Here is a 27,386-nt window from a genome sequence, read left to right as displayed (position 1 = left end):
TCTTCGTCTAGCTTGTGATGCTTCCCCTTATGGAATTGGAGCAGTACTTTCACACAAGTTACCAAATGGCTTGGAAAGGCCAGTTGCATTTGCGTCCCGATCATTGACTTCCGCTGAGCGAAATTATGCTCAGATAGATAGGGAGGCCCTCAGCCTTGTGTGGGGAGTAAAGAAATTCAATCATTACCTGCAGGGCAAGAAGTTCACATCACTGACAGACCACCAGCCGTCGGTGTCCATATTCAACCCTAACAAGGCCGTTTCCACTATGACAGCGCAAAGGCTACAGAGGTGGTCCATGTTACTTGGGGCACACCAATATGACATCGAATACAAAAGGTCCAAACAGCATGGAAATGCTGATGGGTTATCGCGCCTACCGTTGCCAGTAGTAGAAGAGGCGGCTACAGTGGACCCGGTAGAGATGTTCCACTCATCCATAGTGGAATGTCTACCAGTAACAAATTTGATGATCGAAAATGAAACAAGAAATGATCCGACTCTCTCACGAGTCTACGATTTAACGGTGGAGGGATGGCCAGCACATGGCGAACCAACGCTGCCCGCATTTTCGCAAAGAAAAGAACAGCTGTCAGTGTGCCGAGGAACCTTGATGTGTGGATCTAGAGTGGTGATTCCACCCAAACTTCAGCATAAGGTGCTAAAGGAGCTTCACGAGGGGCATCTGGGTGGAGTGAAAATGAAGAACCTAGCAAGAGCGTTTGTGTGGTGGCCAGGTATTGATGGAGACATCGAAGAAATAACCAAGAGCTGTCTAGGATGCCAGAAGGTCCAAAACGCGCCACCACAAGCTCCTCTGCATCCATGGGAGTGGCCCTCATCTCCATGGAAAAGGGTACACGTCGACTTTGCTGGTCCATTTATGCACTCAATGTTTCTAATCGCGGTGGATGCACACTCCAAGTGGCCGGAGGTAATAAAGATGTCCTCCACCACCACGGAAAAAACCATCACAGTATTACGGACCATATTTGCCAGGAATGGGCTGCCGGAACAGATCTGTTCTGATAATGGACCGCAATTTGTGTCCGAAGAATTCAGGAAGTTCTTAAAAAGGAATGGGGTCAAGCACTACACGTCAGCCCCATACCATCCCGCCACCAATGGATTAGCTGAAAGGTTTGTCCAGACCTTCAAGAAGGCCATAAAGGCCATGGGTAATGAAGACATCAACCTACAACATAAGGTAGATAACTTCTTGTTGGCGTACAGGAATGCAACACATGCGGTCACAAACCAAACTCCCGCCATGATGTTTTTCAATAGAAGACTAAGATGCCGGCTGGATTTGATTAAGCCAAACGTCAGAAGGGACGTAGAGAACCGGCAATTTCAGGGCATGAATGAAAGGCCAACTAGATCCTTTCAGATAGGTCAACAAGTTTTGGCCCGGGACTACCGTACCGAGAAATGGCAGCCTGGAACTATTGGGAAAAGGCTAGGGCCGCTGATGTATACCGTGGACATTGGTGACAGCATCATAAGGCGACATGTTGACCAGATCATAGGGTCATCCACAAAGGACCAACCTACTCCACAACCTTACACGGCTAATGTTGAAGCAGAGATACCCAGAGCACCTACCTCCGATCTGGTAATACTAGAATCAGATGAACCTGACACTGTCCTTCAAGCCGAATCGACCTTGCCAGAAGAACCTACTACCCCGCCGAAAACTACTACACCACCGAGGCGTTATCCGGACAGAGTCAGGAAGCCTCCAGAGAGACTGAATCTGTGAACTGTTTTGCATAAGTTGTATATATGTTATGATGTTATGTTAATGGGGAATAAGTATGTTGTAAGCTAAAAAGGGAGGATTGTAGTGTATGTAACTGTTCTACCTTTAAGAGAACTATTGTATGTAACTGTCCACCTTTAAGAGAACTATTTTAGGTGTGGCACTACTTTATCTTGGCTGCTGTATACTGTAATACCGACGGTGACCACACCGGTATATAAGTGCTGTGTCAGGATTTATTGGGCAGATTCGCCCTGACCTTCGAATAGTAAAGTCCTGTTAAAAGTTACTCTTGTAGTCTGTGTATTAATTCGCCATAGTACCTACAGACTTTACAGCGGGTTCCTCTAATGAGGCCATATGGGTAGAACTTAAAAACAAAAAGGGGGCAAGCACTTTGCTGGGAGTGTACTATAGGCCCCCAAACAGTCAGGGGGAGATAGAGGAACAGATATGTAGGCAAATCTCAGAGAAGTGCGAAAATAATAGGGTAATAATAGTGGGGGATTTCAACTTCCCCAATATTAATTGGGATAGTCAGAGTGTGAAAGGCTTAGAGGGTGCAGAATTCTTAAAGTGCATCCAGGAGAGCTTTTTGAGCCAACATGTAGAAAGTCCTACAAGAGAGGGGGCAGTACTGGACCTAATTCTAGGGAATGTAGCCGGGCAAGTGGTGGAAGTGTCAGTAGGAGAGCATTTTGGCGACAGTGACCATAATTCGGTGAGATTTAAGGTGGTCATGGAAAAAGACAAAGACGGCCCGGAAATAAGGGTTCTAAATTGGGGGAAGGCCGATTTTAATATGATAAGGCAGGATCTGGCCAAAGTGGACTGGGAGCAGCTACTTATAGGAAAATCCACATCAAAGCAGTGGGAGACTTTCAGAAGGGAAATAGAGAGAGTACAACGCCAACATGTTCCCGTAAAGGTCAAGGGTGGGACCAACAAGCAAAGGGAACCTTGGATGACAAGGGATATACAAAAATGCATTAGGAAAAAAAGGGGGGCTTTTGGCAGTTACAAAAGACTAAAGACGGAGGAAGCCCTAGAGGAGTATAAAAAGTGCAGGGGCATGCTTAAAAAAGAAATTAGGAGAGCAAGGAGGGGCCATGAAATAACACTGGCGAGCAAAATAAAGGAAAATCCTAAGATGTTTTATAAGTATATTAAGGGCAAGAGGATAACCAGGGAAAGGGTAGGGCCCATTAGGGACCAAAGTGGCAATCTGTGTGTAGAGCCAGATGATGTAGGCGGGGTTTTAAATGAATTTTTTGCATCTGTGTTCACTATGGAGAAAGACGATGTAGACATAGAAATCGGGCAAGGGGACTGTGATATACTTGAACATATTAGCATCGAGAGGGAGGAGGTACTAGCGGTTTTAGCAGGCCAAAAAGTGGATAAATCCCCAGGCCCGGACGAGATGTATCCCAGGCTGCTGTGTGAGGCAAAGGAGGAGATTGCAGGGGCTCTGACACAAATTTTCAGAACCTCTCTGGCCACAGGGGATGTACCAGAGGACTGGAGAACAGCTAATGTAGTACCATTATTCAAGAAGGGTAGCAGGGATAAACCAGGGAATTACAGGCCTGTGAGCCTAACATCTGTGGTAGGGAAATTATTGGGAAAAATTCTGAGGGACAAAATTAGTCTCCACTTGGAGAGGCAAGGATTAATCGGGGATAGTCAGCATGGCTTTGTCAAGGGTAAATCATGTCTGACCAATCTGATTGAATTTTTTGAGGGGGTGACTAGGTGTGTGGATGAGGGAAATGCTGTGGATGCGGTATACATGGACTTCAGTAAGGCTTTTGACAAAGTCCCGCATAGGAGACTGGTCAAGAAGGTAAGAGCCCATGGGATCCAGGGTGCCTTGGCATGTTGGATCCTAAACTGGCTGAGTGGCAGGAGGCAGAGGGTGATGGTCGAAGGTTGCTTTTGTGACTGGAAGCCTGTGTCCAGTGGGGTACCTCAGGGATCGGTGCTGGGTCCCTTGCTGTTTGTGATCTACATAAATGATTTGGATGAGAATGTAAAAGGTATGATCAGTAAGTTCGCAGATGACACGAAAATTGGTGGGGTGGTAAATTGCGAGGAGGAAAGCCTCAGGCTACAGGACGATATAAACGGGTTGGTCAGATGGGCGGAAAAGTGGCAAATGGAATTTAACCCTGAAAAGTGCGAGGTGATGCATTTTGGACAGACAAATAAGGCAAGGGAATGCACAATGAGTGGTAGGACCCTAGGAAGTACAGAGGGTCAGAGGGACCTTGGTGTACATGTACATAGATCCCTGAAGGCAGCGGAACAGGTAGATAAGGTGGTTAAAAAGGCATATGGGATACTTGCCTTCATTAGCCGAGGCATAGAATATAAGAGCAGGGAGGTTATGATGGAGCTGTACAAAACGCTGGTAAGGCCACAGCTGGAGTATTGTGTGCAGTTCTGGTCGCCTCACTATAGGAAGGATGTGATTGCTTTGGAGCGGGTGCAGAGAAGATTCACCAGGATGTTACCTGGGATGGAGCGCCTCAGCTATGAAGAAAGACTAAACAGGCTGGGGTTGTTTTCCTTGGAGCAAAGAAGGCTGAGGGGGGACCTGATTGAGGTGTACAAAATGATGAGGGGCATAGATAGGGTAGATAAAGAGGAACTTTTCCCCTTAGTAGGGGGGTCAATAACAAGGAGGCATAGATTCAAGTTAAGGGGCAGGAGGTTTAGAGGGGATTTGAGGAGGAACTTTTTCACCCAGAGGGTGGTTGGAGTCTGGAACTCACTGCCTGAAAGGGTGGTAGAGGCAGGAACCCTCACAACATTCAAGAAGCATTTGGATGAGCACTTGAAATGCCATTGCATACAAGGCTATGGACCAAATGCTGGAAAATGGGATTAGATTGGACAGGGCTTGATGGACGGCGCAGACACGATGGGCCGAAGGGCCTCCTTCTGTGCTGTATAACTCTGTGACTCTACTGCCCAGGTTGAGATCAGCTAAATCAGCTCAGGCCACAGATCAAACCTAGAATCCTCTTGGACTTTATGGCTCATGTATTTACCCATGGCCCAGCAAGGAGGTCCTTTTGCCAATGTTGACAAACCCAATAGCTTGGCACACATGAATTAGTGACAGAGTGGGCCGCAAACTATGAAAGGTTTTTGGGCTAGTAGCATAACCATGTTGCATAATCATCAAAGAATTCATTCATAGGAAGGCGGTGAGGAACATATACTTTCAAATATATTCCATTTCAAATTCTAAAAAAAAATCTGGGCTTTCCCAATAGACCAGTGAGTAAATGTAAAGCATGGTGCAGTAACTTAACTGTATAGAGAAGGAAACTAAAGAGAGAAAGAAAGACTTGCATTTATATAGCGCCTTTCATGACCTCAGGATGTCCCAAAGCACTTTCCAGCCAATTAAGTACTTTTGAAGTGTAGTCACTGTAATGTAGGAAACACAAGCTCCCACAAACAGCAATGTGATAATGACCAGATAATCCATTTCAGTGATGTTGATTGAGGTATAAATATTGGCCAGGACACCAGGGATAACTTCCCTGCTCTTCTTCAAAATAGTGTCATGGGATCTTTTACGTTCACCTGAGAGCAGACGGGGCCTCAGTTTCATCCCTCATCCAAAAGATGGTTGCAACTAATGCAAAAACAAAGTTTTGCTGCAGCAACCAGCTTCTACTTGAAGCAATTAAGAGTATCTCCACACACAAATGAATATTATAGTGATAACACGAGAGGGAGAAATTCTATGTCCTAAACATTAAGACAGAAAGCAAGAAAAGTAAGACAGAAAGAAAGCAAGAAAGAAAAAGAAAGCAAGACTGACTTGCACTTATATAGCGCCGTTCATAAGCTTGTGATGTCCCAAAGCTCTTTACAGCCAATTAAGTACTTTTGAAGTGTAGAGACTGTTGTAATGTAGGAAACGCAGCAGCCAATATATTCACAGCAAGGTCTTACAAACAGCAATGTGATAATGACCAGTCAATCTGTTTCTCGTGATGTCGGTTAAGGGATAAATATTGGCCAGGACATGGGGAGAACTCCACTGCTCTTCTTCGAATAGTGTCATGGGATCTTTTACGTCCGCCTGAGAGGGTTGACAGGGCCTCGGTTTAACGTCTCATCCAAAAACGGTCAAAACAGCACCAAAACACTGCATTGGAATCTCAAATCAGAACAATTGCTGTGTACAAGCATGTATGTTAATCCAAGTAGCTGCCTTTCAGATAGTGTTGAGAGAAGCATTGCTCATAATGGGTTCTCACTTTCCCTGTTTTCTCACTGTCAAGGATACATTAGATAATACCACAACTCTGCTAATCTCTGCCAAGTGCTAAGGTTTACAAAACAAATAACTGCTTATAGTGTCAAATATTTTTTGTTCCATCTGTATAGAATGTTAAAGTTCTAACTAACGACAAAGTAGAACTTCCTTTCAAGAGCAGCAGCAGGTCGTGACGAGGAGATTTTTGTTCTTATCATTTCCGAACGCAAACAAAACTCAAACAGACGTTTAGGTCGTAAATAGGAGGTGCAGTCTGCTCCATCCAACAATTAAATAAGACAAGCTGGATCTACAACTGAAGTGCAAAGTTCACTAATAAAATGTGATAAAATAAGAGCACAGTAAGTCTTGAATGTAAAAACTTTAGCATCAGAAGAGAGTCAAATGGGGCTGACAAAAGCTTATTAAAAAAAAATCCCAGGGAGTTGGAAGCAGCCAACCAGTTAGCCTTTCCAGGTGCCGTTCATAAACATGGATATCATTCAGTATTCATCAAGTACACGTCCTACCAGACAGATGAAGGCTGAGATGGCGGTCACAAACTCTGTGATTCAAGTGGCAAGCCTTCTAAATAGTGACTGGAATGCAGCACAGCTGGAACATCACTTACTGAAATAAATCATCTTCCTGGCACCAATGCACAAACCTGTCCCATTTAGCAATGCAAGTCATTAGGGCAGAAGAACCTTTGGGATGCTAAAAAAAGGTCAACAGACAAAAGGAACACCTGCTTAAGTTACAATGCAGATTCCGCAGATTTACTAGAATGATACCAGAGCTTAAAGGGTTAAATTATGAAGACAGGCTGCATAAACTTGGCTTATAGTCCCTTGAGTTTATACGGTTGAGGAGTGATTTAATTGAGGTGCTTATATAATGATAAAAGGATTCAATAGAGATGCTATTTCCTCCGGTGGGGGGATCCAGAACAAGAGGGTATGATCTTAAAATTCATGCTAGGCCATTCAGGAGTGAAATCAGGAAACACTTTTTCATACAACGGGTAGTGGAAATCTGGAATTCTCTCCCCCAAAAGGCATTTGGGGGATTGGTGCCAGGAAGATGCTGGAGGGCAACTGAAATTTTCAAGACTGGGACCGATAGATTTTTGTTAAGTAAGGGTGTCAAGGGATATGGATCAAAGGCGGGTAAACTGAGTTCAGGTACAGATCAGCCATGATCTAAGTGAATGGTGAAACAGACTGAGGGGCTGAATGGCCTACTCCTGTTCCTATATTACACAACAGAAAAGACTGCCACAATCAGCACGTAAAAACGAAGTTACGGAGTGCTCAGGCTAAGTCCATTCATACAACTCAGTGGGGAAGAAGGCCTCACAAAAATGGCCCTGAAATAACTCGAATCCCTTAAAGTAACTGCTTAATGTGTGGGCTTTTGACTGCTTTGTCCACATACTAAGATAAGATGGATATATCAGCAGAGCATGAAGTTCACCAGCAGACCATATGAGGGAGCAGAGGGAACAGCCTTACACTAAAAAATTGGGATATCAAAAGTAACAGCTCGCAAAAACCCCCACAAAAATTCACAATGGAATGGATCTTTCCATAAAGCACAAATAGCAGCTTCATAATTGTGTTTTTGGACAAAAAATTGCCCCAGGAACGAAGTCTGCCTGAAAACTCCCCAAAAGACCAGCAATAATACCTCCAGGGTACCAGATTTTTAAAAAGGCAATGCAGTACAGGTTCTTCTACCACTAGAGGTGGCCATCGTGCTTTCTAAATATATGTAAAACCTTCAGAAAGAGTATACGACACACATTCCACAACGTGAAGAGATGCAGGAGGGGACATCAGGATATTTGACTATATAAACACAAGTTGGCACGTACTGGTACCAATACACTATTTGGGGGGGGGGGGGGGGTAAGAGAGAAGAATAGACTAATGTCAACACATTTCAATCTTGTACAATAGTTTTTATCCAAAGAAAAGTCTTGCAATTTATTTTTGCTTGCAGCACGTTGATGTGTTACGGTCTTAGCGTACAATGTACACAGTACATACTGAGTGGCTGGAATTTTGAGCAGTCCTCAAGACTGTTTCCAGGGAGATGCAGTAGTGTTAGCATGCACCGCTGCGTTTTCCCACTATGTTGTGCCAGAGCTGTGGTAGCTACCCGATTCATGTGGGTTTAACACACTCCAGATACTTGGTGTTGTCCATGTGCTGGTCAACTGTTGTCTAGGAACCAGGACCATATTTCAAAGAATTTCTCTTGGTTTATTTTCAGAGAATTAAAGACTTTTAAATTGGGCTAACTCCCGTAGTGTTTTAATCCGATCGGTCGAGTGGGAGGTCCTTCTTCTGCCACCGTGGCAGTATGCACCAATGAATTGTGGTGGGGGTTGGGGGCTCAGGAGACAATGTGCCAGATCTGGGTCAACAGGATCCTTGGCGATCTTATGGATGTCACACTGATATTTTCTGCCAGGAGCTCAATCTTTGAGCATGACCAGAAAATGTGAAATACCAAAACCACTCCAGCATTCTGAACAATTCACCACCACAAATTAGTCCCATCATCAGTGACAGACCTGCAGTTACCAGTACTTCACATAGTGTTATTCTAGGGCTACAATCTTAATACATCTGACAAAGAGCACATTTGCAATACAATTGCAGCATTGATGCAATGTGGCTTCACTTCACACAGCCCAAATCTCAAGTCAGTGTCCTACTTGATGAGAGAATGAAGCAGAGCAAGACTCCCTGGAGGAGAAGGTTTTGTTTTGCTTAGCAGGCAGCTTAGTTATCACCCAAATTCCACGAGTCTATCATTGGTGTGAAGCTGAAACCACTTTGTAGCGATGCTAAATTTGTAATGTAAAAATATAACCAACGTAAATTCACACTGTAAAAGGAAAGGACTTGCATTTCACATAGCACCTTTCACAATCTCAGGAAGTCCCAAAGCACTTTACAAAGTACTTTTAAAGTGTAGCACTGTTATAAAATGTAGGAAATGTGGCTGCCAATTTACTCATAACAAACTCCCACAACAGCAATGTGATAATGACCAGATAATCGGTTCTAGGTGTTGGTTGCGGGATAAATATCGGCCAGGACACCGGGGTGAACTCCCCTGCCCTTCTTCGAAATAGTGCCATAGGACCTTTTATGTCCACCTGAGGGGAGACGGGGGCCTTGGTTTAACGCATAATGCGAAAGACGGCACCTCCGACAGTGCAGCACTCCACTGGAGTGTCAGTCTGGAGTATATGCTCAGGTCTCCGGGGTGGGGCTGAAAGTAAAGAGCTTCATGCATGAAAAATGCGATTGTTACCAAGATCAGGTAGTTTATCTCAAAGTGGAGCTTACAGTATGTTACATTCTCCATTTCAGTTACAGCATGCAACAGCTGCATTCCTCACTTGTGATGCAAGTTCAAAGAGCTTCAGAGGAACAGCTGTTCTCAGATTAACTGCAGTGACTTTGGAATTCTGCTTTTTATACCCATGGGTCACGCGGACTTGATAAATACATGATGTCAGATAAATAAGCCTGTTTTTTTTCCACAATTAGTCATTCCAGATTACATCATCTCGAGGGACGCAGCTCTTTTTCATAGGGTTCAATCTGTAGTGAGTCATTCTAAACATCTAAGTGGTTAACACCAGCATGTGTATGTTTATGGGGTGAGGGGTGGTGAGGACGGACCTTTTTACCAGGCCGCCTAGCACAATCTATAGTAAACACAAAATAAAATGCTGATAGATCTCTTTCTCCCCCAGCTCACATGTCCCATTTAAAAAATCCATTCTTGGGAGGTGACCGTCGCTACCAAGGACGACATTTATTGCCCATCTCTAGTTGCCCTCGAGAAGGTGGTGGTGAGCTGCAGTCTGTGTGGTGAAGGTACTCCCACAATACTGTTGGGCAACAGTTCATTTAAGCCTCGAGTCCCAAAAAAGTTTCTCACTGTGCTGTTTTGAATCAATGATTTTCTCTGACTGCTCCCACAATGCAACAAATCATATATTTGGTAGGCCTTCAATTGAAAGGCAATTTTCTAATTTCATAACATCTCACATATCAACCCAGGCTGCCAGTGCAGGTATCAATGTGATTCTTCCAGTTATACAGACTGACTATTTATAATCATGAATCCTAACAAACAGGCTCTTACTTTGCATCCCAGGCTGCATATCTTCTGCCAAGAGGAGGATAAAAACTTTTATCCTCCTTGTATCTCCAACATATCTCAGATAATGTCTCCTGTACTTTTTAGGCAGACAGGTGTATACTGCATCCGTATTAGTACTTTTGCAGGTATAAACTGAAGGCTTTCATTAACTGTGGTCAGTGTTATTGCTCTGAGTGTGCCCTTGTAACTCAACAAGTTGACTTCAGCCTGAAGGAATGCTAGAATAGAAGAAAAATTGGATGAAGACAGGATTTATGACACTGCATTCTTTTAAACAGGGGCTCTGTGGTGTGTTTTGTGATGAGCCTGTCCTTGGAGAGGCTCAAGTACAGACTTGACTCCCAGACCCAGTGAGGTGAGTATGCTGCAAACAAGCTTATTAAGTCAAGCAAGAAATATGAATTGCATAGTAAAATATTTGCCCTTTAAAAAAAAAGTGTTCCTTGCTCTTCTAAAACAAATGTTGCAAAGGGCAATGTATTGCGAAATGAGGGAAAACACAATAGATGGGACAATAGGCAGATGCCAAGAGCCTGGGAGCATGCTGAACAACTTATTAAAATATCAATGTTGCCAAATATCTGGTCCAATGGGACTGTCCATGCCAAGTCCATTCACCCCCCCATTGGTTGCTCATGCTTGGAATGCCGACTTCAACACTACTGTCAACCACATGTTGCTCAAATGATTATCTTCCTTAATCATTATCTTATATTCATACCAATCAAACCACCCATATACATAAACACAATCACACTTACTGATCTTGCACCACTATAGGTGGGGCACTATTATTACATGAGCTGAGCTAAGCTTCAAACCATTTCTTCATTTTGTAGACAATTTGTAAGACACTGTTTCCGCATAGGAATAAGAACAGTGGAAGGTAACAAAATGTTTCACGTACAAAGAAAGCATTATTTAGATTTGCGTTATGTAGGCAAATACAGTACGACAACCAATTTGCACACAGAAGCAACAATGAAATCAATGACCAGTTAAACTATTTTGATGGTGTTGGTTGAGAGAGGACTGTTGGCCAGTAGATCAGGAGAATTTCCCACTCTTCATTGAATAGTGTAATTGGTCACTGAATGTCCACCTAAACAGTCAAGTCTCAGGTTAATATATTGGCCCGTAATTTGCGGACAGCGGCGAAGCAAAGGCATTCGCCGTTGACCCCCAAGTAAGCTTCCCATAAAGATCTCACGATCTCTGTGGAGAAAATTCAGCTTTTCTGATGTGCAGTTGAAATCAATGTAGTATAGTAGGAATCCCACAGTGCGAGTTGCTGTGACTTCAACAAGCTGTCGATGCAGCCAATCACATAGCAGAATTCTCAGAGACAAGAAACCAGGAAATAGAAAGCACTAATAATTTTTTTTTGATTTAGAGTGAGATAAAGATTGGGGCATACACATTGTGTTAAGCTAAAAGCTGAAATATCATGAACAAATCTAGCAATTTTTAACTTAATGGAGAAATTTGACATTCCACCAATACAAAATTAGTTTTGCAGGGCCAGAACGGTTGTTTAACAGTAGTTATTACCCAGTTACACCTCTTTATATGGGTTTTCCTACAGCGATATTTGTTCGGAAAAGGGGAAAGTTTCGTCAGATCAGTGATTTCACTGATTACCGGCTTGGGGAGGGGGTTCCACAGCGCAGCCTGTGGAAGAGCAGTGAATGACAGACTGCAACTTCCGGATTTCCGCACGAAGCTGTGCATGTGCTAAATCCTCAAGTTGCAGTCAGTTTCAAAGACAAAAAGACAGCGAACGCTGCCAGTTAGCCATCTTCAGGACCGTGAGTACCGGGGCCAATGTTTGAATATGGCAGTTCCTCTGTACTCTACTGAAGTGCCAACCCAGATTGTGGTCTGAAGTGGAATTGGAACCCATAAACCATCTGACTCAGAGGCAAGAGTGCTGCCAACTGAATCAAACCGGCACTTTATTCTAAAACAATAAACAAGCCAAAACTAGCATGCAAATGGAAACTAGTCACTATACTCAAATCCACTCAAACTTGAGACTGCAAAGGTCATTTCATCCAGGACTATCAGCCAAAGATCATTTCTGCTGTGATTCTAGGCGTGAAAGGACAGTGTTCACACCCACAGTATCTTTATGCATTCTATAGAAAGCACAATCACAAACAGGCATTGTGTAATCCATCCATCCAGACCTGAAGGTCTCATTTACAGTTCTCAGATTATGGTGACTGAGCTGATCTCAGCTAGTGTGGTAGCTGGAGCCTCTGGGCTAAAGAAGGAAAATTCCCCTGCACTTAAAATATCTCTGTTTCCTCACTCTATTTCAAATTAATTTTAATCACCTTCACTCCTCTCGCCGATGTCGGGATCAAGCTCAGCCTTGAAGTTGCTGAGCATTGGGTTTGAATAGCCTGCCGCCAGTCAGCCTACACTCACACATAAAACATGGCTGATCGGCCATGGGGCTCTGAACACCTGTAGAACTGTAGCCCAGATGAATCCAGAGGTCAGAAAATTGAAAATGCAATAAAAAGGGAGAGGAGGAACAAATTGGGGAACACAAGCACCTTTCCTTTTGTAGCCCATCTAACATCTCTATTGCCCAACAGGAAAATGTAACACTTGCACAGCCGAAGCATTAAAAGTGCAGCTGTCGAGCACTCACCGAACAGTTGGAAATTATCATTTTGATCATTTACATTGCTGCAGCTCTTACTGCTTTCAGACAAGAACAGCGTCGACAAACAGCTCGACACACTGGGGCAGTTATCGTCATAGTAATTATCTCAACTGGTTCTCAAGCTTTGAATACAAAAGGCCCATTTGTGCTGGGCCATGTACTTACTCAGCTAACTGATATGTCAAATACCACAGTATGTGCCAAAGTCTCAAAGGCTTAAAAAACAGAAAGCATTTCAATCTCTGATAAACTGATTCCAAATTTGTATGGTACCAAAAGGACTCTAATGTGCAGTGGGGTGACTAGCAGATAAGCAACAAAACAAAAAACTCAACAGACTAGATTCCAGACAAGGAAACTGCCCTTATTTATATTATAATTTACTGATATAAAATATACACAAACAAATAGAAATCTTGCCCTTCAACTTTTTCTATTTGTTTCCACTCCCTCTTTCATTTGTCTATTAGTCTGTGATTACTATTTTTGCCTCACTATTTTTATAAATTGCGTCATTTCATTAGGTTACTCATTCCTTTAGTACTTTTCAATTTCCCCCATGCACACAATTTTTCTGCCTCATTGCACTATTCCAATGTATTTCCAACTTGTTTTTTCAATTTTACACAGCACTTCAAGGTGAATGTAGCTAAATTTTTATTATAGAGATTACACACTGCATAATTTCTCTAAAATCTTTTTCTTTTGTTTCCCAACTTTATGTCCTGCTCTTCCCTTCTGATGATGGTCACTCACATTAGGGTACAGTCCCATGTTGCACCAACAGACCTGTGGCACCTGCCCAAGTGGCTGTTCCTTAAATGTAAACCCAGACTGTGCCATTGGGCTATTTAATTAATGGGACATCACAGCAGACATCACCCAACATCTACCCACATGCATTTTTCAGCAGCGATTAGAAATGGGAACCTTGGCTGACCTTTAATCTCCATGCCCAAGCAGCACTGCTGTCAGTTATCATGTCTCCAGCACTCCCCCTGGGCCAACATGCCTTCCAACATTTAGCTAGCATAGCACCAGATACCACACAACAGCTGCCTTCAGGGAAGTATCAAAGGGAAAGAATAGAAAGACTTGCATTTATATAGCGCCTTTCACGACCACCGGACTCCACTGCTCTTCTTCGAAATAGTGCCATGGGATCTTATATATCCATCTGAGGGGGCATGCGGGGCCTCGGTTTAATGTCTCATCCAAAAGACGACACCTACAACAGTACAGCCCTCCCTCAGTACTGCACTGGAAGCATCAGCCTAGATTTTGTGCTCAAGCCTCTGAAATGGGACTTGAGCCCACAACCTTCTGACTCAGAGGTGAGAGTGCTACCCACTGAGCCACGGCTGACACTTGAAACTGATTGGGCCGGGGGGGGGGGGGGGGGGAAGAGTCAAAATTGTAGTCTTTCACCACAAGAAACAGTCAACTTGCTTTGAACAACGTTAAGATACCTTTAAGGCAACAATATGGCTTTTGACCCAGTATTTCTTTATTACCAAATCAGATTTAATTACCTTTGCAATGTTATGCAGGTTTTGTACCATTGACCCCCTCCTCTTCAACACCAATTCCTGGCTACAGACCATCAGGAATCAGCAAAGGTCAGTGCTACAAATGTCCAAACTCATCTTTTCTCATTGCTCGTCTTAGTTACTACAATCTGTACCCTAGGACCCCAATTTTTAAAGAGGTAAAGTACTTTAAACTGGCTGTCAGATGGCATAAGAACATAGGAACAAGAGTAGGCCATTTAGCCCCTCGAGCCATTCAAGAAGATTATGGCTGATCTGTGACCTAACTCCATATACCCCCTTGGTCCCATATCCTTTAACACCTTTGGTTAACAAAAAATCATCAATCTCAGATTTAAAATTAACAATTGATCTAGCATCAAGTGTCATTTGTGGAAGAGAGTTCCAAACTTCTACCACCCTTTGCATGTAGAAGTGTTTCCTAACTTCACTCCTGAAAGATCTGGCTCCAATTTTTAGGCTATGTCCCCTAGTCCTAAATTCCCCAACCAGTGGAAATAGTTTCCATCTACCCCTATCTGTTCTCCTTAATATCTTGAAAACTTAGATCCAATTATCCCTTAATCTTCTAAATTCCAGGGAATATAACCCTAGTTTGTGTAATCTCTCCTCGTAATTTAACCCTTGGACTCCAGGTATCAGTCTGGTAAATCTACGCTGCACTCCCTCGAAGGCCAATATGACCTTCCTAATGTGTGGTGCCCAGAACTGAGCACAGTACTCCAGGGTTTTATATAGCTGTAGCATGACTTTTAACCCCTTATATTCTCGTCCCTAGATATAAAGGCCAGCATTCTATTAGCCTTTTTGATTATTCTTTTGTACCTGTCCATCACATTTTAATGATCTATTTACATGGACCCCCTAAGTCTCTCTGGACCTTTTTATCATTGAGAAAGTACACTGATCTGTCCTTTTTCGGTCCAAAGTGAATGACCTCACACTTGCCTACATTGAAATCACGTTGCCCATTCACTTAATCTATTAATATCTCTTTGTAATTTTATGCCTCCATCTACACTGCTTACAATGCCGCCTATATTTGTTTCATCAATAAACTTGGATCTGTGGCTCTCTATCCCGCCATCCAAGTCGTTCATAAATACAGTAAATAGTTGAGGCCCCAACACAGATCCCTGTGGGATGCCACGAGACACCTCCTGCCAATTAGAATACCTGCCCATTATCTCTACTCTGTCTCCTGCTGCTCAGCCAATTTCCTAGTCAGGTCAGTAATTTTCCCTCAATTTTAACTAACAGTCTCTTATGAGGAACTTTATCAAATGCCTTCTGGAAGTCCATTTAATAACATCCATAGGCATTCCCCTGTCCATTACTCTAGTCATATCTTCAAAAAATGCAATCAGGTTAGTCAAACATGGCACAAACTGGCGAAAAATATAAAAACGGATTGTAAAAGCTGCTACAGATATGTGAAAAGGAAAAGACTGGCGAAGGTAAATATAGGTCCTTTACAGTCAGATATGGGAGAATTTATAATGGGGAATGAGGAAATGGTAGAGAAATTAAATAAATACTTTGTTTCTGTCTTCACGGAGGAAGACACAAAAAACCTCCCAGAAATACGAGAAAACCAAGGGTGTGACGAGAATGAGGAACTTAAAGAAATTATTAGTAAAAAAAAAACAGTACTAGCAAAATTAATGGGACTAAAAGTCGACAAATCCCAAGGACCAGATGACCTACATCCTAGGGTTTTGAAAGAGGTGGCCATTGGAATAGTGGACGCATTGGTTGTCATCTTCCAAAATTCTATAGATTCTGGAATGGATCCTGCAGATTGGAGGATAGCAAATGTAACCCCGCTGTAAGAGTCACGAAGCGCCACTACACCCGCTATTTAAGAAAGAAGGGAGAGAGAAAACGGGGAACTACAGACCTGTTAGCCGCACATCAGTATTTGGGAAAATGCTGGAATCTATTATAAAGGATGCAATAACTGGGCACTTAGAAACTAATACAGGAAACTCTTTATTATCCGGCACCAACAGGACCGGCATGGTGCTGGTTTATCAAAAAGTCCGGATTACAGAGAGGTATAGTCAAAAGGTACGCGAGCGCTGCACACAGCAACAAATCCAGGCTTCCCTGTTGCTTAGCAACATGTGCAGGAACTCCGGCCACAGACCAAGTGTCCCTGTTGCTTAGCAACAAGTGCACGAACCCCAGTTACACAGCCATAGATCCAGGAACTGCTACTAATATGAAGTAAAACTTACCTGAACCTACTCCTGAATTTTGGCGGTTAACGGAGATTTCCGGTTATTTAGGTGCCGGTAAATCGAGAGTTTCCTGTAGTAAGATTGGGCAAAATCAACATGGATTTATGAAAGGGAAATCCTGTTTGACAAACCTATTGGAGTTCTTTGAGGATGTAACTAGTGGAGTAGACAAAGGGGAACTGGTAGATGTGGTGTATCTGGATTTTCAGAAGACCTTCGATAAGGTCCCACACAAGAGGTTGGTGAATAAAATTAGGGCACATGGAATTGGGGGTAATATACTAGCATGGATTGCGAATTGGTTAACAGACAGAAAAGAAAGAGTAGGGATAAACAGGTCTTTTTCAGGATAGCAGGCTGTGATTAGTGGGGTATCGCCAGGATCGGTGCTTGGGCTCCAGCTATTCACAATCTATATCAATGATTTGGATGAGAGGACTAAATGTAACATTTCCAAATTTGCTGATACAAAGCTAGGTGGCACTGGCAGTTGTGAAGAGGATGTGAAGAGGCTTCAAGGGTATCTCGACAGGCTCAGTGAGTGGGCGAGAACATGGCAGATGGAATATGATGTGGATAAATGTGAATTATCCACTTTGGTAGAAAAAACAGAAAGGCAGAGTATTTCCTAAATGGTGAAGGATTGGGGAATGCAGATGCTCAAAGGGACCTGGGTGTTCTTGTACATGAGTCACTGAAAGTGAATGTGCAGGTGCAGCAAGCCATTAGGAAGGCAAATGGTATGCTAGCCTTCATTACAAGAGGATTTGAGTACAGGAGTAAAGTCTTACTCCAATTATATAGGGCCTTGGTAAGACCACACCTGGAGTACTGTGTACAATTTTGGTCTCCTTACCCAAGGAAGGATATACTTGCCATAGCGGGAATGCAACAAAGGTTTACGAGATTGATTCCTGGGATGGCGGGACTGTCGTATGAGAAGAGATTGAGTAAACTAGGCCTGTATTCTCTTGAATTCAGAAGAATGAGAGGGGATCTCATTGAAGCATACAAAATTATTAAAGGGCTTGATAGGATGGATGCTGGGAGAATGTTTCCCTTAGCTGGGGAGTATAGAACCAGGGGCCACAGCCTCAAGATAAAGGGTAGGCCACTCAGGACTGAGATGAGAAGAAATTTCTTCACACAGAGGGTGGTGAATCTTTGGAATTCTCTACCCCAGAGGGCTGTGGAGGCTCAGTCATTGGGTATATTCAAAACAGAAGTCGATAGATTTCTGACTAGTAAGGGCATCAAGGGATATGGCGATAGGGCCGGTGAATGGAATTGAGGCAGAGGATCAGCCATGATCTCATTGAATGGCGGAGCAGGCTCGAAGGGCCGAATGGCCTACTCCTGCTCCTATTTTTGTTCTTAACAAATCCACACTGGCTATCTCTGATCAGCTGAAACTTTTCAAGGTGTTCAGTCACTCTATCCTTAATTATAAACTCTAATAATTTCCTGACAACAGATGTTAGGCTAACTAGTCTATAATGCCCTGGTTTCCCTCTCTCATCTTTCTTAAATAGCGGAGTGATGTGCAATTTTCCAATCTAAAAGAACGGTCACTGAATCAAGAGAACTTTGGAAGATCATAGTTAGGGCATCTGCAATGTCCTCACCTACTTCTTTTAATACCCTGGAATGAAAACCATCTGGGTCCTGGGGATTTGTCACTCTTTAGTGCCATTATTTTCTTCATTACTGTTAACTTGCTGACATTAGTTATGGTGAGTCCCCATCCCTGATTCAAAATTAGGATGTCCCGCATGCTATCCTCTTCCTCTACTGTAAATACTGACGCAAAGTAATTATTTAACATGTCCGCCATTTTGCTATTTTCATTTATATCATTATCAATTTTTAAATTATAATTTTTCCTATTATAATTGTTAAAGCTTTTTGTGTTGATTTTGATATCCCTTGCCAGTTTAATTTAATATTCCCTTTTTGTAGCTGTGACTATCTGTTTCGTCACCCTTTGCTGTTCTTTGTATCTCTCCCATTCACCAGGATCCGAGCTCTTTTTGCATTCTTGTATGCTTTTTCTTTTAGTTTTATGATGTCCCTTACCTCTTTACTCGCCCATGGCTTTTTTTTGTCAAGTTTTTGCCCCTTAGAGGTTTAAATTGGTTCTGCATCACAGTAAATTCTTTTTTGAACACTTCCCACTGATCTTCTGTCATTTTACCCATTAACAGATTTCCCCAGTTTACTGTGGACAGTCTCTGTCTCATCCCATTGAAATCGGCCTTACCTAAATCTAGAATCGTAGTAGCTGTTTCGTGTTTCTCCCTTTCCAAACACAACGTTGAACTCGATCATATTATGATCACTATTAGATAAATGTTCATGCAGTGTTAGGCTGTTAACTAAATCTGGCTCATTACTCATTATTAAATCTTATATGGCTTTGGCCTGCCCCCTTGTTCATTCTAGGACATAATGTTGCAGAAAATTGTCCTCGCTACCTTTTTGACATGGGCTCGGCTGCTTATCCCAATTTATATGGAAGTTAAAATCCCCCGTTTAAAACCACACTGCCTTTACAACATGCTTATCTAATCTCGGTGTTAATACGTTCTGACACTTTACTGCTGCTACCAGGGGGCCTATACACAACTCCCACTATAGTCTTAAATCCTTTTCTATTTCTTAATTCTACCCATAAAGTCTCCACTGCCTGCTTACCTCTTGTTATATCCTCTCTTATCATTGAAGTATTTCATCCTTTGTTGCTAACGCTACTCCTCCCCCTCTACCAGATTCCCTATCCTTCCTGTAGACCATATAACCTGGTATAGTCAGTTCCCAGTCCTGACCATCTTGCAGCCATGTCTCAGTAATGTCCACCATGTCATACCCTCCAAGTTGAATTTGCACCTACAATTCATTTGTTCCTTATACTCGTGTGTTTGTATAAAGAATGCTTATTTGGGTCACACACCCTCACCTGTCCTTCTGTTCTACTGATCTTCACATATTTCTCTCTCCTGATTTAATTACTTTACATCTTTTAGCTTTTCCTTTACCTTTCTGTCTATGACTCTATTCTCTTCCTTTTCATTTGTTTTAGAACTATTATTTATACTACCTTTTCCACCTGAGCCCTCCCCTCATTTACTAGGTTAAAGTCCTTGTGACCGCCCTATTTATCCTTTCCAATAGGACCCTTGGCCCAGCCCGGTTCAGGTGGAGTCCATCCCAACGGTACAGTTCCTTCCTGTCCCAGTACTGGTGCCAGTGTCCAGTGAAATGGAACCCCTCTTCCCCACGCCATTCCTTCAGCCACGTGTTCACCGCGCTAATCTGCTTATCCCTATGCATGTGGTTCAGGTAATAATCCAGAGATTATAACACTTGAGGTCCTGTTCTTTAATTTAGCTCCTGGTACTCACTGAACAGGACCTTTTGTCTGCTCTTTCCTATTTTGTTGGTCCCAACATGGACCACAATGACTTAATCCTTCCCCTCCCTCTCCAATATTCTTTCAAGCTGGTTTGAGATGTCCCTCACCATGGCACCAGGTACGCAACATTCCGTGTGGGACTCTTGATCCTGCTAATTATTGAATCCCCTACAACTACCACATTACGTTTCCCCTCCTCCTCCCTTTGGACAGCCTCCTGCTCCAAGATGCCATGGTCAGATCAGTCCTTCCGACAATCTTTATCCTTATCCTCACAGGCAGCAAGTACACTGTGCCTGTTGGATAGGATCAGTTTCTGCAGATCCTCGTTCTCCATCTCACCTGGGTTCCCCTTATTCAGTACATTATCAGTCACACCAATCCCATTTTGATCCTGCACCTCTCTACGGGGTGTGACCAAGGTCTGGAGCAAACTGTCTAGATGCTCCTGCCCCTCCCTTATGTGTCAGAGTGTCTCCAACTCGCACTGCAGCTCAATGACTCTGAGCCGGAGAGATTCGAGGCGGAGACGTCTACTGCAGATGTATTCGCCCGGGACAGTCTCGCTGTCCACACACTCCGACATACTGAAGTCTAGTCACACAACTTGCTCTGCCATATCTTAGTCCATATTTAATGATAGGTAAAATTTACAGATTTTTAAAAAAACTGTATGGCTATTTAACTGTTCAGCTAACACCAAAACACAAACGTTAACCACTAAAAAAAATACTAACCACCAAAAACATCAACCAATAAGCTAAATACTTATCTGTAACTTACCTGCGCCACTCCACACTGTGACGTTACTGTGAGTTTTTCCCTGTTTGTCTTGTGCCTGCCGCTCTGCTCCCGATAGCTCTGCTGCTGCCAGCTCTTGCACGCTGTTTAAATTTGCCACACTGCTTCTCCCGATAGGTTCTCAAGGCTGGTTTACCCCAGCCAAATGGATGCTACTTGAAAATCTCACTATTTTAGAAAACCCCATTTAGGTATCTTAGTTCTTTATTGTGGTCCTTACCTCATATATATTTATTTATCGGTAATCACCTTTTTGTCTGTTTTACGGTTTTTGGTTTTTTTTTTCTACACACTAACTTGCACTAAGCGTTAAAACACTGAACAAAACTTTAAATACTTACTGCCTCAAGCTTACACAAACCACTACAAGTGTTAAAGGCAAAAAGAAGCACCTCCTTCCCCCTCTGCGCCGAATTCCTACTCTCACCAAATTCTAAACTTCCCACTCGGTTCACGATGCATTCCATTCTCATTGCGATCTGTGGTCACAGGAGCAAGAGCCACAGGAAGCGCTTTCCTTCCCCATCTTGGGGGGGTAAAAAAGTACAAAGCAGCAAAAGTGAAATTGTGTACAAGGAAGTTACTGGTAGCCCCAAGGCTCAGTTCTGGGGGTACAATATAAACCACTACAAAGATCACTGCATCTGGAATGCGTTCCTGAATTTCTAAAGGAAACAGATCATGTGTATCATCCTGTTTCCATCCCCATTCAAAGCTTAATTTTAGAACAAATGTCTTTATTATAGCTCCTCTGGGTAATGCTTTGATTTATACAGAACTACAAGGCCTTCACATTACTGTAATATTATCCACTATAAACAGGGCACACTCACTCTCCTCTGACAAAAGTCAGTGATCATAACCCATAGCAATAACTCATTTGCTGATGCAATCAAATCTGTTTATTTATATAACTTATGTCCTCAGTTTAAATAAAGATAAATGCTATTTCTGCAATACTACTGACACTGATATTTTTCAAAGTCATTCGCCCACAAAATCTTGAAAGAAATGCTTCCCTGACAGTCAGTTGGCACAATGCATCACTGTGTAATATGCTACACCACTGAATGGAAAGGGTGGGTCCATATCTGCAATTCTACACACTGAATTCCTGATCTCAACAAGGTACTTCCCTACAGAAAGGGAGAATAAAAAGCAACTGAGTCAACCCTGACAATTTTCGCACACATCTTGCCTTAAATCAGCAAACAAGTCACAGGACTACCCTCAGACTAGGGAACGGTGCACGGAGACCCAAGAATAGCACAATACCATCTGTGGAGGGGGCGGGGGGGAGGCAGCAGGCATCTAGGAAAAATAATTCAACATATACAAACTAAACAGTGCAACATATATTTTAAAAACTATTACAGTGTACTTACGGTAAAAGAAAGGGATGAACTCCACAGTTAGACAAGCTGCTTTATACTTCTGTCTGCTCTTCTCCACTGCGCTGACTACTTCACTAGAAAAGGACAAGAGGAGTTAGTGTTACAATTAGCAACAAACTCAAAGATTGCTGAGGTAACGAAGCTCAGCTAGAGTAATGACGAAGGTTCTGCAATTGGTCTCGGTTTTCCCACATTAGGGAGGTAAAACGTCAAAATTCCCATTCCTGATTGATATCCAGTGATTCCTGTTGGGAAATGCGTGGATGGACAGGACTGGGCTGAACTGTGGTGCCTTCACTCACAGTAGAACTGCCCAGTTGCTCAAAGCATGATCACTTGGGAAGATACTACCAGGTTGCTGCCACCTGTGAAACCATATCCCAGTGTAAAACAGTGTCTGCAGTAGGGGAGAGTAAGAGCTGGGCGGGGTGGTAGGCGGAAATAATCCATCAAGATAATGCATATTAAAGTGCTAAGGGCTCCAGAAGCACATCACAACTTCCAAAGCTAAGGTGGAGGATATGACTGGAAATTTTATATTAACCTGAGGCAAAGGAGGATGCTGGACTGCTATTACGAGTCACTAATACAATCAAGGGACTCAAATGATGTCAAACCACAGCAACAAAGCATAAACCATTTACATTATCTTCTGAACTTTCATGGTAGTGACAGTAAAACTATTTTATATAAATTATTTTTTGTAATAGTGTCTGCTTATTCCAAGTGCTGTCATGTGGTGCCAGGTAATTTTGGATAATGAATTACAAAATCAAATTAGAATCATAGATTCTTACAGCACAGAAGGAGGCCATTCAGCCCATCGTGCCTGTGCCGGCTCTTTGAAAGAGCTATCCAATTAGTCCCACTCTCCACCCTCTCTTTCCCCATAGACCTGTTACTATGTACTAATAATGGTTTATCTTAAAAAGACACAAACTACATGCAATATTGGTCTTCTTGTACCCTTAGAGCCCTTTATTTTTTTGGTTGAGAGTAGGAGTAGGGGTACATTTCTGTGCTCAAGGTGAAGGATGGAAGTGTTGGAGAACAGAGCATTTACTCTGCCCTCAAACGTACCTTAAACCCCAGCTTCAGAACATCACTCTGACTGCAAAAGTGTGAATTCTTAAAGATTTGTCTTCTGCCCTTCCCCTAAAATATCTCTCCATGTTCCATAGTCCCTTTAAAAAGGAATTTCCAAACAGAATAAAATACACTTCAGCACAACTCTGGCCCAGGGTGAGGGGCTATCTAATTCACACTCCCTATAGGAAAATCACCTCATCTCCCCATGTGGCAAAGTTGAAATGAGAAGGTCAGACCACAAGCAATAAGCGACCAGAACTCTCACCCTAAGACTGCAGGAAATAACTTAGAGGAACTCCAGCATGATACTTCAAGGTCCCACTCAGTATGAGTGTTCCATTTCATGCAGTAACCAAATTACTGCCCAAGGGAGACAACCAATTTGGTACTTGAATTATGGGCTGCTGAGAACTGCTCAAACTCATTTCACATAGTAGTTTTACTTCTGGCCGAGTGCCTATTTCATCGGTCTGAGTCAGATTCAAACACGCTGCTAACCAACTGCAGTAGCTGGTCACCAATTTATTTTAAAGAGATGCAGACTAAAAGCAAGGAAAAAGTAGTTAAGATGTCCAACAAGAAACAGATTGTGACATTCACTGAAAGGCATTCAGCTGCTGATCTCAATTACTGTACCGAGGACTACTGAGAAATTATTTTCTCACTTCAGGTCATAGTTAACACACATTTAAAAAAAAAATCTCACCATATGTGCACCAGACACAAGCAGTGATTTAAATTTAATTGGTCAAATATTAGAACTGGCCAAAAGGTTGGCCAAGTACAGCAGAAAAGCTTGCTGGAGCTCAGTTGTACAGTGTACTTTCAGGCCAAAAATGACTTCTATTTCTTTGTCAAATGACAGGGAAAAATTCCCTGCATGTGTTTAATTAGGCACCACTTCAATAAAATGTGACAGCTGTACATATCTTGGGCAGATAAGTTGCCTCACCAGTGTTTCAATTTGTCTTAATTTGTTAATATTATTGTTTCCAAAAATGCTGTTATTTGTGGTTTGTTTTCACGAACGAATAGGTTCAGAATGAGTTCAGGCCATTCAGGCTCATCTGCTGGCCCCGAAGTAAGCTTCCCACAAAGATCTCGCGATCTCTGTTGCGAGAAGTTCAGCTTTTCCGACGTTCAATTGAGATCAGTGTAAGTTAATGGGGATGCCCTAGTGCGAGCTGCTGTGATATCAACAAGCTGTCTAAGCAGCCAATCACAATGTAGAATTCTCACAGACCAGGAACCAGGAAGTGAATAAGCTCCTTCTATTCTAACATTTAAAAAATGTTAGAGAGAGCAAAACAAAGATTGGGGCTCTCACATGGGGAAAAGGTAAACCTGAAATAAAGATGAACAAACTTTTTTTTAAAGTTTCTTAAAAATTGTAATTTTTTTTTTAATGAATAAATTTGACACTCCACAAAATTAAAATTAGTTTTTCAGGGCCATAACATTTGTTTAGCAGTCAATACGTTGTTAAAACCCCAGTCACACCTAATCCCAAAGGGTCTAGCTTTTAAATGGGGTATTTAACAACGATATTACCATGAAAAATGCAAAAGTTTTTGCCAGATTCACTGATTACACTGATTTCCGGCTACGGGGGATGGGGGGGCACACCGCAGCCAGTGTTGAAGCAGTGAATGACTGACCACAACTTCAGCATTTCCACGTTAGGATGCACATGCGCTAAATCCTGAAGTTACGGTCAGTTTCAATGGGGTAACGCTGTTGGTACCCACCTCAAATTCCAGGCCCAGATCTCTTGGATCCATCCACTCTCCTTAGCAACAAAACCAGATCTCTGGAATCATCCACTCTCCATAGCAACACAACCAGATCTCTCTGGATTCATCCACTCTCCTTAGCAATTAAACCAGATTCCTTTATAAGAACATAAGACATAGGAGCAGGAGTAGGTCATTTGGCCCCTCGAATCTACTCCATCATACAATAAGATCATAGCTGATCTGATCTTGGCCTCAACTCCACTTCCCTGCCCACTCCCCATAACCCTTGACTCCCTTACCTTTCAAAAATTTGTCTATCTCCGCCTTAAATATAGTCAATGACCCAGCCTCCACAGCTCTCTGGGGAAGAGAATTCCAAAGATTCACGACCCTCTGAGAAGATATTTCTCCTAATTTCCGATTTAAATGGGTGCCACCTTATTCTGAAATTATGCCCCCTACTTCTAGATTCCCCCACAAGGGGAAACATCCTCTCTGCATCTACCCTGTCAAGCCCCTTCAGAATCTTATGTTTCAATAAGATCCCCTCTCATTCTTCTAAACTCCAATGAGTATAGGCTCAACCTGCTCAACCTTTCTTCATAAGACAACCCCTTCATCTCCAGAATCAACCTCGTGAACCTTCTCTGAACTGCCTCCAATGCAAGTACATCCTTCCTTAAATAAGGAGACCAAAATGGTACGCAGTACTCCAGGCGTGGTCTCACCAACACCCTGTACAGTTGTAACAGGACTTCCCTACTTTTATACTCCATTCCCTTTGCAATAAAGGCCAACATTCCATTTGCCTTCCTAATTACTTGCTGTACCTGCATGCTAATTTTTTGTGATTCATGTACAAGGACCACCAGATCCCTCTGTACCTCAGCATTTTGTAATCCCACCATTTAAATAATAATTTGCTTTTTTATTTTTCCTACCAAAGTGGATAACCTCGCAATATCCCACATTACGCTCCATCTGCCAGATTTTTGCCCACTCACTTAGCCTATCTATATCCCTTTGGAGATTCTTTGCGTCCTCCACACAATTTGCTTTCTCACCTATCTTTGTATCATCAGCAAATTTGGCTACATTACACTCAGTCCCTTCATCCAAGTCATTAATATAGATTGTAAATAGTTGAGGCCCCAGCACTGATCCCTGTGGCACCCCACTAGTTACAGTTTGCCAACCTGAAAATGACCCATTTATCACGACTCTCTGTATTCTGTTAGTTAGCCAATCCTCTATCCATGCTAATATATTACCCCCAACCCCGTGAGCTCTTATCTTGTGTGGTAACTTTTATGTGACACTTTATCAAATGCCTTCTGGAAATCCAAATAAACGACATCTACTGGTTCCCCTTTATCCACCCTGCTTGTTACATCCTCAAAGAACTCCAGCAAATGTATCAAACATGATTTCCCTTTCATTACACCATGCTGACTCCAGCATTTTCCCAATGACAGATGTTAGGCTAACTGGTCTATAGTTGCCTGCTTTCTGTCTCCCTCCTTTCTTAAATAGGGGCGTTACATTTGCAGTTTTCTAGTCCATTGGGACCTCTCCAGAATCCAGCGAATTTTGGTAGATTACAACCAATGCATCCACTATCTCTGTAGCCACCTCTTTTAAGGCTCTAGGATGCACGTCATTGGGTCCAGGGGACTTGTCTACCTTTAGTCCCATTAGTTTGCCTAGTACTTTCTCTCTCGTGATAGTGATTGTTTTAAGTTCCCGCCCCCCCCCCACCCCGATAGCCCCTTGATTATCCATTATTGGGATGCTTTTAGTGTCTTCTACCATGAAGACCGATACAAAATATTTCTTCAAAGTCTCCGCCATTTCCCTGTTTCCCATTATTAATTCCCCAGACTCATCCTCTAGGGGACCAACGTTTACTTTAGCTACTCTCTTCCTTTTTATATACCTGTAGAAGCTCTTACTGTTTTTATATTTCTTGCTAGCTTACTCTCATAAGCTATCTTTTCTCTCTATCATTTTTTTAGTCGTCCTTTGCTGGTTTTTAAAAATTTACCAATCCTCTGGCCTTCCACTATTCATCGCAACATTGTATGCTTTTGTTTTCAATTTGATACCATCCTTTACTTCCTTAGTTAGCCATGGATGGTTCATCCTTCTCTTAGAGTCTTTCTTTCTCACTGGAATTATATCTTTGCTGAGAGTTCTTAAATGTTTCCCCCTGCTTTTCTACAGTCTTACCCTGTAATATATTTACCAAG

General features: G+C 42.5%; 1 protein-coding gene across 2 annotated transcripts in view; it reads right to left on the bottom strand.

The window, feature by feature from the left end:
- LOC147120016 (neurobeachin-like protein 1) overlaps window positions 1–27,386 on the bottom strand; it is a 254,216-nt gene that overhangs the window by 89,269 nt on the left and 137,561 nt on the right. For both annotated transcript variants that reach the window (XM_085985506.1, XM_085985507.1), the window contains exon 6: window positions 22,304–22,386. In XM_085985506.1, coding sequence (XP_085841632.1) covers window positions 22,304–22,386 — 83 coding nt within the window. The remainder of the gene's footprint in view (window positions 1–22,303; window positions 22,387–27,386) is intronic.

Source organism: Somniosus microcephalus, chromosome 4, assembly GCF_052327205.1.
Source record: "Somniosus microcephalus isolate GS21.2 chromosome 4, FLI_Smic_1.0, whole genome shotgun sequence".
Classification (NCBI taxonomy): domain Eukaryota; kingdom Metazoa; phylum Chordata; class Chondrichthyes; order Squaliformes; family Somniosidae; genus Somniosus; species Somniosus microcephalus.
This window is presented reverse-complemented; position numbering and strand designations above follow the sequence as displayed.